The sequence below is a fragment of the Fibroporia radiculosa genome (assembly GCF_000313525.1).
Source record: "Fibroporia radiculosa TFFH 294 genomic supercontigs, scaffold4506, whole genome shotgun sequence".
NCBI lineage: Eukaryota > Fungi > Basidiomycota > Agaricomycetes > Polyporales > Fibroporiaceae > Fibroporia > Fibroporia radiculosa.
The window spans coordinates 1-13,622 of NW_012133714.1; the positions used below are offsets into that span (position 1 = coordinate 1).

The 13,622-nt window shown below is 50.7% G+C and overlaps 6 protein-coding genes across 6 annotated transcripts; 4 read left to right on the forward strand and 2 right to left on the reverse strand.

Moving 5' to 3' along the window:
- Window positions 1-1,437: 1,437 nt before the first annotated feature.
- Window positions 1,438-2,176, forward strand: FIBRA_08893 (uncharacterized protein; the record flags this gene model as incomplete). The annotated part of the gene is made up of 2 exons (XM_012330507.1): window positions 1,438-1,602; window positions 1,661-2,176. 2 exons carry the CDS (start codon window positions 1,438-1,440, stop codon window positions 2,174-2,176), a joined length of 681 nt encoding a protein of 226 aa, XP_012185897.1.
- An 840-nt stretch (window positions 2,177-3,016) lies between these two features.
- FIBRA_08894 (uncharacterized protein) lies at window positions 3,017-3,962 on the forward strand (the record flags this gene model as incomplete). The annotated part of the gene is made up of 3 exons (XM_012330508.1): window positions 3,017-3,353; window positions 3,406-3,784; window positions 3,836-3,962. The coding sequence occupies 3 exons, from the start codon at window positions 3,017-3,019 to the stop codon at window positions 3,960-3,962; spliced, it is 843 nt and encodes a 280-aa protein (XP_012185898.1).
- Window positions 3,963-6,408: 2,446 nt separating this feature from the next.
- FIBRA_08895 (uncharacterized protein) lies at window positions 6,409-7,233 on the forward strand (the record flags this gene model as incomplete). Its single annotated transcript, XM_012330509.1, has 4 exons — window positions 6,409-6,430; window positions 6,483-6,571; window positions 6,635-6,734; window positions 6,803-7,233. The coding sequence occupies 4 exons, from the start codon at window positions 6,409-6,411 to the stop codon at window positions 7,231-7,233; spliced, it is 642 nt and encodes a 213-aa protein (XP_012185899.1).
- Window positions 7,234-7,474: 241 nt separating this feature from the next.
- FIBRA_08896 (uncharacterized protein) lies at window positions 7,475-9,133 on the reverse strand (the record flags this gene model as incomplete). Its single annotated transcript, XM_012330510.1, has 12 exons — window positions 7,475-7,519; window positions 7,562-7,669; window positions 7,722-7,808; window positions 7,869-8,060; window positions 8,114-8,165; window positions 8,218-8,298; window positions 8,351-8,447; window positions 8,495-8,575; window positions 8,627-8,645; window positions 8,699-8,784; window positions 8,843-8,952; window positions 9,096-9,133. 12 exons carry the CDS (start codon window positions 9,131-9,133, stop codon window positions 7,475-7,477), a joined length of 996 nt encoding a protein of 331 aa, XP_012185900.1.
- Window positions 9,134-9,439: 306 nt separating this feature from the next.
- On the forward strand, window positions 9,440-9,846 carry FIBRA_08897 (uncharacterized protein; the record flags this gene model as incomplete). Its single annotated transcript, XM_012330511.1, has 4 exons — window positions 9,440-9,455; window positions 9,511-9,591; window positions 9,636-9,757; window positions 9,817-9,846. 4 exons carry the CDS (start codon window positions 9,440-9,442, stop codon window positions 9,844-9,846), a joined length of 249 nt encoding a protein of 82 aa, XP_012185901.1.
- Window positions 9,847-10,313: 467 nt separating this feature from the next.
- FIBRA_08898 (uncharacterized protein) lies at window positions 10,314-11,295 on the reverse strand (the record flags this gene model as incomplete). The annotated part of the gene is made up of 2 exons (XM_012330512.1): window positions 10,314-10,964; window positions 11,113-11,295. The coding sequence occupies 2 exons, from the start codon at window positions 11,293-11,295 to the stop codon at window positions 10,314-10,316; spliced, it is 834 nt and encodes a 277-aa protein (XP_012185902.1).
- Between the last annotated feature and the right edge of the window lie 2,327 nt (window positions 11,296-13,622).

A 13,622-nucleotide genomic window follows, 5' to 3' on the forward strand; every position in this document is an offset into this window, starting at 1 on the left:
AGGTCCGCGAGGGCTTCGGGCTTGCGGAGCGTGGCAACGGCGATGTCTCCACTGTAGAGGACGTGCTCGGTCATGCAGCGTCCCAGGCCGGACGACGTGCCTGTGACTGCGTACAGATGTTAGACAATCAAATGATTGAAAGTGACAAGCACAAGCGCTCACGGAACCATACTTTGGAAGACATTAGTACAGATGATAGTATACGTACTTTACAGCACCAGGAACCCCTCAATAATGACAAGACACGCGCGACACATCTGAGGTTCTTATATATGTCTCATCACCTGTTTATTTTGCAGCTATCATGCTGCATGTGCACAGCATTGAACTCTTCGCGGCCCGTAGATGCACACCATCAATGTTTCAACCACTGTACAGTCAGTATCCGGCTTCGGGATATGTGATCTGCAAACTGTAAATGTACTCCGTCCACCACAACGGCGGGCACCGTATATTCTCTTGTCTGACCTGCATGCGCTCCACTGCATCCCCACCTTCCTGCCGTTCGATTTTATGATATCAATGTTTCTATGCTCTCCGTGACTATCTCGAGGGTGATAAGAAAAAAGGCAAGAGTTTAGTGAAGACATACGAGCCAGACAACGATGAACATGGGAATATAGAAACTATAAATCATTGGTGCTTGGCTTGATGGACCACCGCGACAAAAGAAATTTTTCATGGGAGCTTGAGTGGGAGGTATACCGGGCCTCCATATATCTTCCAGTATCAATTTCATCGTGCGTGCTGCTATACTTACAGACCATCGTATTCTGAAGTTCGGACAGACTTTTTTTACATGTGATTTACGCGTCTTAATAGGTCACATGCTGTTTTCTAAGAAATCCCGTGATATTTAGTTTTCTTACATTTCTTACTAGGTAAATAACGGGAGTCTCCTGGCGGACTTGTTACCGACCGTTATTTACATGCCTCGGAGTCTTCCCCCTAGCACTAGTCTAGTAGACAGTCATCGGACGATGAATGGCATCGATGGGACATCGTTCAAACCCTTGGAGTAGATTCGGTAGAATCCCATGTACGCAATGTGATCCTTAAATTGCAAAATTTGTACTGATCTGTCAAATAACTGGTACGGCGGTAAGCACTGCGTTTGAAGCTATTTTCAGGACGTACTTACTATGTAGAGCAGTGGTCTCATTATAATCAGATGTCAACGACCTGGTCAGTAATGTGACTGTTATATTGGCACTGTTATAAGCGACATGTACTGCTTAAGTGTACGCGGGGACGCGGCCCGGGCATCAGTGCTGCGCTTCGCTCTGTTTGCATTTGACCGGCTGAGAAAGAAGGAGGAGGTATACGACTGTCGAATTGCGGCTCCTGCACCCACCAGCATTCCCGTGCAACACTCACTGACTATAGGGAGCGCAATACAGAAAATCGCACCTGTAACTGTATTCCGCACTCATTGTGATGCCCCTTCTCAAAATACCTTTCCTCCTTGCGAGCGCAGCTGGCGTCTATGTTTCTATGACGCCTCCAAATCCAAGGCCCTTGCAGAACCAAGTCAACGCCCTTTTCTCGAAAAGAGAGCGTGTGTTTTCTGCGGTTGCAAGAATATATCACTTTGGGGCAAAGGTATGCAGCTTCTCTGAGAACTAAATCACTGACATATAACGAGGGAACTTCTCTGTAGTTCGTGATATGCTCAGGCGCCCTCTTTGAAGCAGCTGTAATCATTGCACGCCTGTGGCCTGCGCATGCAATATCGCAGAGGATTATGGCCGCGCTTATTTTTGGTCCCAGTTCGCTTGCCGACCAAATCACAGTGTCGCCAATGTTCGTGGTTGGCAGTACCATCGCCGCTGTGTCTGGGTTCATCCGATACCGATGCTATCGCGAACTTGGGCGCATGTTTACATTCGAGCTGTCCATCCAAGATGATCATAAACTTGTTACTGGGGGGCCGTATGCCATCGTTCGCCACCCAAGCTATCCGGCTGCTATAGCATGTGTGGCCGGTTTAGGCATAGCCTATGGGACATGCGGTTCTTGGGTGAGAGAATGTGGGGTGATGGATACGGTGACGGGACGTGTAGCAGCATGGGTATATTCGGGCCTCTGGGTGTATGGCTCGTGGAATGCTCTAAGGCGTACTGTGGAAGAAGATGCTATCCTGAAAGCAAGATTTGGCTCGCAATGGGACGAGTGAGCAAAGACGGTACCATTTAAGATGATTCCCTATATCTACTAGTCGGAATATATCTCATACCGGTCTCACAACAATTATGCATTTCTGTGATCGGCCCAATTGAAAATTCAGTTCAAGTGGTGGTTGTAAGGAAGCAGCTTGGCGTTGAAACTCACATAATTTTAATCACACGCTTATTGGTCAAGTATATCTCGATAATCTTCAAGTCCAGAATTGAAAAAATTCGTTGGGCGCATAGAGATTATTAGAGAAGGGACATTTTGTTCGCTTTAAGCGCATCCAGCGAAGTAATTTCGAATTTACCGATACCAGTACTATCCTATGTTTACCTTACCTTATCTGATAGTTGCGGCCAATCTCGCGGCCAGGCTATTATACTGAACCTTTAAGGTGCTTCTGTCGTCCACAACTTCTTTCCAGTTGCTCTCTTTTGATCAGGGATTTATTCGTTGCACTTCTTTGGCTTCAAATCATCCTGGATGCTTTGTCAATTTGCGGAAGAAATCACTTGGTATGGAGTATGAGAGGAGCTACTGGTTATCATCTCTCGATTCTCCGTTTCCTTGCGTCAGACGTTACGTCGGATTGGTAAGAATCCTCCTTGACTCCACTGGCCCCTGTATAACTTTGGCGGTTGTCCTCGGGATATATCATAATGGCATCCTTGCGAGTGGCGAGCTTTCTCAGGAGTTACTTCGTCAGTAGTACCATCGGGTGCAAGGTGAGCATGGCCATTAATTTAGGGCACAAGTGATCCACCTTTTCTACTAGTGTACTATCCTAGGACAAACGCAATATCAAGCATTTCACACCAGCCCTTGCTCTCGGGCGCGTAACTCAATGGCTGGGCAGGCTGCTACTCCCCGCATTGTATCAGCAGAACTCCTCTTCTATTCTCCTCCCAAGGATGGGTCTACACCTTACACCTTGATCAACGCCGACGAAGCTGGAAGGCGCGGAAACTGGATTCCGGATAGTCACAGCGTCAAGATACACGACCTCCGGGGTCAGGAGAACTCAGTTACTCTCGACAGCGCGGGTTTTCAGTTCTTCAAGGGCGCCCCGACCCACACCTCCTTTAGCAGTGAGACGGAGATAAAAGAGCATTATTACCCTGAGAGTATCTCTCTGGTGAAGCATCTTACGAGTGCAAAACGTGTTGTGCCGTTCGATCACAGTGCGTCTCACTAGCGCCATACCGGCCAAAGCACTGATACCCCTTATTCCAGCTATCCGTCGCCGCCGGCCTGGGGAACGCGACGACTCGCCATCGAAGCGCCAGCCGGTGCCGCAGGTCCACGTCGATCAGACACCACAATCAGCTACCGCGCGCGTCCACCGCCACCTCCCTCCGGCGGATGCACCTGCCCTCCTCCAGGGGCGATTTCAGATCATCAATCTCTGGCGCCCATTCGGACATCCGGCATTCGACTGGCCGCTCGCTTTGTGCGACTGGCGGACTGTGGACAGACAGGGTGACGTCGTTCCCATCACACTGTGCTACCCGGACAACCAGAACGGGGAGACGTTTGGGGTGAAATACTCACCGGCACAGAGATGGGGCTACCTGCGTGGCATGAAGCCGGACGAATTTGTGCTCATCAAGTGGTGAGTTGTCCGATTGATATAGCTCGTGGACTATTCTCAATCATAATTTAGCTTTGATTCACAGGACGATGGAGAGACCGCAATATTCACTCCTCACACGGCATTCAATGATCCCACCACCCCCAAAGACGCTCTGTACAGGGAGTCCATTGAGCTGAGGTTACTTGTATTCTACTAAATCAAACTTTGTCTACATCTGCCCTTGAAATCGTAGGAAGTGTATCATATACATACACATATTTTACAACAGGTATTGTATGCGCCGTTTGAGCCATGATTTCGTAAATTGATAAGCAGTCTCCGGGTTCTCAGCCGTATACAAGAGTTTCTAGCTGGTCATCTCATTTGCGAGGAAGAGCAAATTTGTCCAGGTGTGTGAAGATGCAATTCTTTTGAGAAAATAAGTGCAATGGAAGATGATAATTATTTGGTATTACGAATATGTCAAGAGTTACACATTGTACGGGGATGACAAAGACAAATCGAGGCAAGCTAGGTTCGGACATAGCCATCGCTCATCATGGGGAGTTGAGAGGAGCCCGAAAAAGTCGTCGGTTACATGAGAGTGCCACAGTGGATGCTACGAGAGGATAGTCTCCCAAGATTAGTCTCTGGAGCTCTCCCGAGTTATGCATGTCTTCAAGCGATACATCATAAGCAAAGGACAAGTTGATACCACCTTCCGGAATCGAACATCGCTTGATTGTCAGATACTCAACTTCAACACCTGAGGGCCCACAATACGACAGAGCTCGGTGATGACATGAGCCGGGATCTCTTCCAAGACAGGATTAGGGAACGGATCTCTGTCACTCAGCCCACCGTGTCCACGGCATCCAAGTCAAGAGCAATGAGCTCCACGACACGAACGGATGGCTACCTGTCAATGGACTCCCATAGATCCCGCACGGAGAAGAGCATTTGGTCGGGCGTATAGCGTGCAATAGTCAATGCGTGGAGCATGCGCATATACGCGTCCCGATACACGTAGTCATCAACATGCAGCTGATCTAAATGCGGGGTATGTAATATTTTGGAAGGATTTATTCTTCGACGCGCGGTCCCTGGTAGGCCATCTGTCGATTTCAGGCGCATGCGGACAAAATTTGGTGCACAGCCGGAAAGATGATAATGGGGGAGGGGTAGTGAGGAGCCACGGAGAGCATGTATTGAAAGCTCTTTCCAGCGAGCCACCTCAGGCTTGAGCACGTCCAAAGCGGCAAATACGCGAGTCGCTTCGTTTATTAGTAGGCATGTGCCCGCGAACCTCATTTTCACCCTCGGTATCCTGATCAACCAGTTCAGTCTATGTTTTATTGAGTGCATAAATTATATCATGATGTAGAACTTACGCATCGTATACTATTTAATTTTCACGGGTTCATTCGTGCTTCGCACCTTCGCGAAATATATAAGCCAATATAAAACTGGTGCGTATACGTTATGGATCAAGCTTGTCACCTTTCAAACGTTGTTCCTGATGCTGACACTTAGGCTTGAGCTTGATCCAGGGTCAACGAGGTGGATGCGAGCGATCGCTGGGCGCTTGAGTTTTCGGCAACTAGAGAGCCGGGGATCCCCGAAATAGGTCTCATGAAGGCGGCCCATAGTAGTACGTACCGTCCAAGCTGACTCTGTCCGATGCCTCTGCCACGACGCTGATATAGTCCACGCTCGCGCACCGTGTACTTACTGTCTACATGAGGCTCTGTCCTCGTGGACAATAGAGGGAGACAAAAAACGACTCTGTGGATAGTAATGACTCCAGCTTGAACTTGAACTAGACCTCGGTAATTAGTACAGGATTGGCGATTTGTGAAGTGAGTTGCGCCCACCGCAACAGATGGCTTTTCTAGCAACTTATGCTGTATTTTTGGAAAGTTTGTTGGAAAGTTTGTTCAATCAGGCTGGGACTCGGATAGGTAGCAACTGAGGGACTCGCCCTCCACTCTAGACTTGCTTGAATGAAGAACAATTCCTGTCAGGTTGCGTTCTGGTTTTATACTCAAGCCTTCGAAATTTATATGAAGATTTTGTATACCAAATGAAGAGACAATCCTTCCGGCGCAAATAGGTGATCATAGCTATATCTGTCGGATTTCGACATCGCACTCGGTAAGATTCGTAGATTCTCAGTTCCCATTTATTAAATCCATCCACGGAGGATTGTCACTTTGTTCACGGGATCATTAGTTCACCGGCAGTTTGCTCACGGCCGTGACTTCTATGAACTTCTGAGGACGTGCCGATGATACTCGACACACCCCATCCGCTGATGTTTCCGCAAGGTCCCTCTTTACATTATTCATCCGCATTGGGAGTCGCGACAATCTACCAGAGACCTAGCTGTACACGTTCATTCGGTGTATCCCTCCATACCATTTCCAATATCAACAAACTTAAAATAGGGTATTCATCCGTAGGTACTTGAGGAAGCTGTCATACAGGCTACAGCACAATTCCCGATGCTGGCGGACTTTGTCACTGCTGTGTGCAGTGTACTACGTACCGGTTCTTTTATTTCTCGTCATGTGCACACGAGAGTTTGGGATATATAACTAACACTGCTCTAACGGGATTTGGTCAAGCTGAACACAGGGACTCCCCATTCGCCAGTGTTCATCATGCCTCCCAAAGTATGGCTGCGTAAGCGTACCCTCGTAACTGTGCAGCGTGCCTGTCTGACTTCGTGGCCCAGTTACAGGAACGTCGTCCGGCCTTGGCCTTGGGCGATGCATGACGGAGCACGTCCTCAAGAGAGGGGACATTGCCGTCGCCACACTCAGGGTGCCAGACTCCCTCTCCGACCTCTCTGTCAAATATCCGCCCACAAAGCATCAGGGTCTTTAGAGACGTCAACAAGCCTATCGGAGGGAGGCTGCTTCAGATATCCTCGACGGGGGGTATACAAGCCCTCCCACGCTTGGAGTCTTCCATGCTAGCAAGTTTGGTGCGTGAAGATAATCTTGGTTCTCAAATTCATGTTAACGTTGACTTGATTCTGCGGCGGCTGTTCAGCTCTCGAAGGGCTCAGCGAGTCACTCGCTGCGGAAGTTGACCCTGAGTGGGACATCAAAGTCAGCGTCTCTTTTTCTCCATCTTGTCGTACTCCCATGCATTTTGATGCACAGATTACCGTCATCGAAGTGGGTGGTTTCGGCACGGATGCTGTTGGCCGGATAGTTATCATGCCACACCACCCTGCGTACATGAAACCTTCCTCGATCGTTGCGGCGACTCGCAGCTATATTGACAATTTCGGCGAAGAACAAATGCGCCAGCTCGGAAACCCTATCAAAGCGGCTGCCATAATGTTTAGGCTGGCCGCCTATCCAGATCCACCGCTGCACTTTCCACTCGGAAAGGATAGTGTCGCAACAACCAGGCGCAAGATTGCATTGCTCGCGGAAGAGACTGACAAATTCGAGTCTTGGTCCAAAGGAATCTAACCTTGAGTGTATATATCTCTTTTGTCATGTACACCCAACTTGCAGCAATTCGATATGTTCAATTACAAAGTCCAACTCTGGATGGTTTAAGTGGTTGTCACGGAACCTCAATGACTGATCCTGCCAGCATACCCCACAGAGGCCACAACTCTATTCTGAGCAACATAGCCGAAGTTAAAACAAATTCAATATCAATATCTAATATATGCACAGATCACTGACTTCAAACTACAGGGGTCTATTACATTTCACGTATAGATACATTTCTCATTTGTACATTATGCGCCTTGGCAAGAATCATCAGTACATATACTAAAAACTGACATACGTGGTGCTTACCGTTTTTGCCATTCTCATTGGCCTTCGGAATGGGACTTGACCCGCTGTCTACGCTCTCAATGCGTCCATCATGCCACTTCACTGTCACACTTCCATCCTGATCACGCCACATCAGTAACAGCACACGATTGGCTAGGCTTATTACACACCTGGTTTCCGAAGTACGCAGCTTTAGCCATGTGGCAGAAAAGCCCGACCTCGACAACACCCGTGAGCATCTTCAGACGCTTCAGCAACTATATGTACGAGTGTCATTACACCTGGCTGTCTCCTCCCCACAAATGAATACAACATACTGTGTATGGGTCCTTCATCATCTCCTCTGGGAATGGTGCGTCGATGACGAAGTTGCCGTTGTCCGTCACCACTGGGCCTGCCTTCGACTTGGCCATCCGAAGTACGGCATTTGGCGAGCCGAGCAGATGCACATTCTGCAGCACCTTCGCATAAGCGAACTGCGCAACCTCGATTGGGACACCTTGTGTGAACTACAGAGATTAAGAATAAGAGACAGAGCGGGAAGGAGGTCGCTGCCACTTACGTTCTTGCCGAGAACGTCCGAGTTCTTACGGTAGTCAGCGACGACGATGAAGCTATAGAGGGCCTATTACCGGAGCAGTCATGAGAGGGGAGGGAAAGACATACGTATCGGCTGCTTCTGCAAGGACCTTCTCGCGCAAATGGCAGGCGCCTCCGCCCTTAATACAGTTCAAGGTCTCATCGACCCTGTGACGCATATATGTACTTTCATGAAAGCTATAAATGGAGGGCTACGTACTCGTCTGCTCCGTCAACCGTGACATCAAGAGCGGGGTATTGGTCGACGTCTCCGAGTAGCAATTGGGCGTTGACGATGAGCTCCTTGGACTGGAAGCCTGTATGCGCTGAATATGGGGTCTCGAAAAAAGGTAACATTACTTACTTGTCGGAATGAATACACGATCTTTGTTCATTTCCTTCCCCTGCGCGACAATGCGCTCGACAACATAGGGAACAGTTGAACCTGTATCTGGCAATGAATAAACAATGCCTGATTATGTGGGTTTGAACGTACCGGAGCCAATGCCTATCACCTACATAACCTGCATTGAGACTGTACTGCAGACAATATGACAGGAATACAGACCTTGCACTCCGGCAGTACATGCCTATCCACTGCTGTCCAGGCGGCGAGGCGCTTCGATGCCTCGATGATGGTCGTGGGCGAGGGCACTGCAGATGGATGAATCTTCCCCATTATACGAGTGTACAAATATACAACGAGGCGCACCCTTGATATCTGGGGGATTTAGAGGTGGAGGTGTACTCGTCTTGATATACTGGACGCTCTGGCCAAGCGTTTGGCGGAGCGGGGAAGGGTAGACCGTCGCATTCGGAGTGCTGCGAAGGACAGTGGGACGAGTAGAAAAAAGCCCGCGTCCGGGAGCAGCGTAGCGAAGGGATTGTCGCAGGAATTGTCAAGCAAATGTCAGTATAGTCGCGAATGTCCGAGGAGCATGTTCACTCCGAGTCATGGTACGCACGAGAGGTCCGGCGTCAAAATCGCAGGGGGGATCGGCATCGTAAGCGGGCCCCTCGGACGGCGATGGTAGAGTCGAGGAAGACGTAGGCAACGGTGCAGAGAGAGCGAGGGCAGCAAGCGAACGTGGGTCGTGGACCTGAGGAGCATCCAAGTTTTGTCAAGCTCTCCCACCAGTCAGACCTCCCAGGTCACGTTCCGGGCTGACCGCTGTTGCCGTTGCCCTCCGCGTTCATCGCCCTCCCCGCCCGCGACCCGCAACAGCCCAGCAAGGAAGTGTGTTCGCAAGGTGCTACCCGCGGATAATCCACATTCGCAGGCTGTTAGCAGCGCGGGAAATAGCTCACGATGAAGGCCATCAAAGGTGCGCCCGAAGCCAGAGTCTAACCCACGAATTGCTCACGGAGGTCCAATCCTAGGCGTACTTCTTACCTGGTTCGTATATGCCAACCGCTACATCGTCTCGGGTGCATGGCTAGCTGACCTCTCTGTGGCCCCGGGTATGTGCGTCTCAACTGCTCCCTCCCTGGCAGCGACTCCGCAGTGAAGCAGATTCTGCTCACACTGAACGAGAAGGAAAGCTTCATCATTGAGGATCTGGATGATCATCATGTTGTTATTAAGGCAGATGAGGAATGGCGTGTCAGGAGGGAGCTGGAGGCAGAGGTGAGTTTCCATCTGCTCCCCATAGGCTGTTTCGATCAGGCTGATGCGTGCGCATGTAGTTAGAGAAAAATACATATAGCTTGGAGTAGTGTGTGTCGTTACGTGTAGCCCGCCCTGCAATGGAACTTCGAATCTCGTGAAGTGATTGACTTGATAACACCCAACATACGCATGTCTAATCGGAGGCTTTGTACCGGTAACTGCAAGCATTGCCCTACTTTCCCTCATCAAGAGCCGCCACCTTCGCGCATAAATTGACTTCACTTGCAAGCCAAGCTCTGACAGAGGTTGGCAAAGTAATGCATCTGTCTTCTCAGCCTCGGGCTCTTCAATATCTCAGTCTTGCCGTTCACATGAGCTGATACAAGTGCAGTGGAGATGATGTTGCGTTCATCGTCCCATCTGGCTCTGGTATGTCTGGCCATGTACCGCCCTTGGCTTTTCATCATCCTACATTATAAGCGCGATCGTATTTCTGAGGCTGCTCTTTAGTACAACAAGATCGAAAAACTTGACGCCACATAAGCTCTTCGAAACTGCTTCCAACAACCCTTGTTCAGGACTCTTCGTCTGCCGCGAGGTCTCTTCCTTTTCTGACTGTCATTAGCTGTGTCGGTCTTTTGCGGGACAACGACCATTGCGTAAGACAGATACATGCTGTCTTCTCTCCACGGACGAGCTTCACTTCCGGTATGCTCTGCGCCCTCTTCCGTGTTCCGTCTCCAAGCAACATCACCTGTGTTTTGACATTTGCACTGTAAAACGGGACGTTTTGCATTGACGCGGTCCAATGTTCCGCCTTGCGTACGTTCACCATACGACGTGTCGGATTGCGCATTTGCTTCTTGGATGTTTCGCCGTTGGAAACACGGAACACATGGGGTTCTGCCTCCAACGCCGCAAGTAGAGCATCAACATGGGCAGTAGTGAAGGGAACAACGGACTCCGAGGTACCAGAAAAGTCGTCTTGAAAATCCGGATAATCGCATTTGCCGACGAATCTAGTCAGAACAGGCAAGAACCGTACATATGCGTCTTTGTTCTTGGCCACTGCCAGAAAAGCCGAGCGCAAGTCGTTATTGAAACCCATCGGCTCTGTCGTACCCACCGGGTACTCGTGTGTGAGCAGAAGGCCACACGGAATCTGCAATTGGCCCAGTACTTCTTCAATCTTCGGACAAAAGTCAGCCTCCAAGCCGCTAGGAGCCTGTTTGGAAATGTCGTGGGGCGAAAAGAAATATCAGACTTGAAGATTTTGAATGCGATGGCCGCTCTATAGCCAGTGGCGATTTTGGTAATCAAATGTTCGACGTCTGGGCACAAGCCGACCCAGCTGGCAATCTCAGCTTTTATACTAACGCTTTCGTCTTCTTCCCAGATCGTAAAATGTCACCGGGTCCATAAACATGAATTTTGTATGGCTCAACACGGACGGCGCCAGGAAGAAAATGCTTGCCCCATAAGAGTACGGATTTCGTCAATGAGGCTCTAGGAGACGATGAACTCGGAAGCAGGAATCTCGCGAGCGTCACGGACATTCTTGTCTATTCTGGTCTCTTGGCTGCGCATGTCGCCGTACCCGGACACCTGAGTATTGTTTTACCACCTCTCAACACGCTCAGCGCACCTCAGGGATGCCGGATTCAAATTTTCAGACTCTTCCTGGTTAGCATTAGGCCATTTATAAAGTAAGCTTCCGTGCGACTTTGAAGGGGATGAGTTTACCGTATTATGTACTTCCAAATGCAAGGAGCGAACGATTTCAGTACATACAATTCACCAACAGATCCGAGTCTTGACTCGGCCCGGGATAAAGTGGCGTCGTCCGGCTGGAGCGTGACAGGCGCGTGACAGGCGCGTTCTGCCACACAACCCCGCGCTGTCACGCGAACGCAACGCGCTCTCGCGGCCGCTACGTTACCGTACACGTTCTTTGTTTCCCTATATCCCCTGATATTACGACGCAAAGGCGATACAGTCATGTCACAAGGCGTTGAGCCCATACGGGCTATTACCTCTGTCCTTTCAGCGCGCTCGGCTCCCGCTATCCCACCAGCATCGCAGTCTTACGACCCCCTTGCGAAGAGCGTCCTCCGCCACCGTCTGCTGAAAAGTATTCTCCTTCCATCTTTTTTCTACTCTTGGATTCTCGTAAACATCTGGTCTACTTGGAGTCAGGGCGGAGCGTCTCACCTTGGTTTCTGGAAAACCTCTGTCAACTCGGTTTTGCCATTAACATGGGCCTACGCGGCAGCATTATGGATAGCAGGAGTGGTTCCTGCGATTATACTTCGTAATCGGTATCTGACAGGTGAGTGCTGGGTGATATGGGGAATTACAGGACTGGGTTGTGGTAATTTACTCTTCGTTTCCGCTAGTGACGCCAACCGCCGCTTCATCTCCCGCCAAAATCGTGCAAGCCGCATTGTCAAAGAAGAGCACACCAACAGTCTTCTTGGTTCATATGGTGTCTGCACTGCTCCTCTCCCTAGTGCACATCGCTATGGTCTATACGTATGAGCCAAGTGGCAGCAGGAGTCCGCGACTTTCCCTATTTGTGAAATCCAAGTACGTGTGCCTTGTCAAGCATATTGTCCACTCTCATTCGACTCATCCAGGAAGCATCCATATTACCTGAATGGACGGGTCATCTACTTGCTTTTCTCGCAGATGTTCATGGCTGGCGCGTATTTACTCCGCGCCATTTTACGCGATCGTTTCGCTGTGCAATGGTCAACCATCTTGGCAAGCGTAGGTGCACACATAGCATGCGCTGTCGAATGGCTGAAATAGCTGTGTCTTTCAGGACGGACAGCGGATACAATCCTTTCGCCTCGCGCGTATCGTCACTATTCTCATCAGCACCACCTTATTCGGCCTCCTGTGCAGTGTTGTATATACTTTCTTGTTCGCTCTCTCGCGAACAATCGTTTTGCCGTTGTTATACAGCCTCCCCCTTGTGTCCCAGCTTCTGAGACCGTTCACGGGCCACTTCTTGCGAGGACCATATACCGTTACTTTGTTAGTACGGCATTGGTCGCTGGTGTGCAGGGCATTCTTCGTGGCCTTGACCACTGCCGTGTGCTGGGAGATTGCAGAAAGTCCCTTTGATCAGGTGTGTATTTCATTTCAATTCAATGGCACCCCATTCATGACAACGTCTCCGTCAGCCCATCACCGTCGCGAGCAGCACCGCAGACCCGGCACTGACATTAGTGTCCGGAATAGCATCCCACGACGGCTACTTCAAGCATTTCGCGTATGCAGAGCTGATGCAGCTAGCAGGCGACAACTCGGCTGCTGCTAGTGCACGTCGCTCGGCACTGTTCGCAGATCAAAGATACAACCCGAGCATGTGGGCGTGCCTCTGTCGGGAAGTGCTTCTGACTCTCGGTAAGGACTACCAGTTGCTGCTCAGAAGAGGCAACCCGGAGGCGCCTGGTGAGCTCAGTCCGTCCGATACACTGTCAGGACAGCACCGACGACGTGTATACAGCCCCCGCGCCCGCCGCGCCGTCTAAAGCGGCTCAGCCGCTCCCTGCGCCCGCCACGCCGCTGATCAGGAAGTCGATTCTGAGGCCCGCGCCGGCGTCTCCACTGCGCGCCGCGCTGGACGCATTCGCGTCGGACGGCCCGCTCTCGACGGCGGTCGAGTCTACGGCGGAGGCAGGTGCGTCGCACATCCCGGAACTGTTCCGCTCGGTGATGCAGGGGCATGCGTCGGCGGAGAAGGCGGCCGAGGTGGCGAAGAAGAGCGAGGAGCGCGTGGTGGGGCTGTGGCAGCGGACGAAACGCCGGTGGCGCGCGGGGGCGGACGCCGCCGTCGGGCGGTACTCGCCGGCGGCCGTTGTCGCTGCGGCGGGCA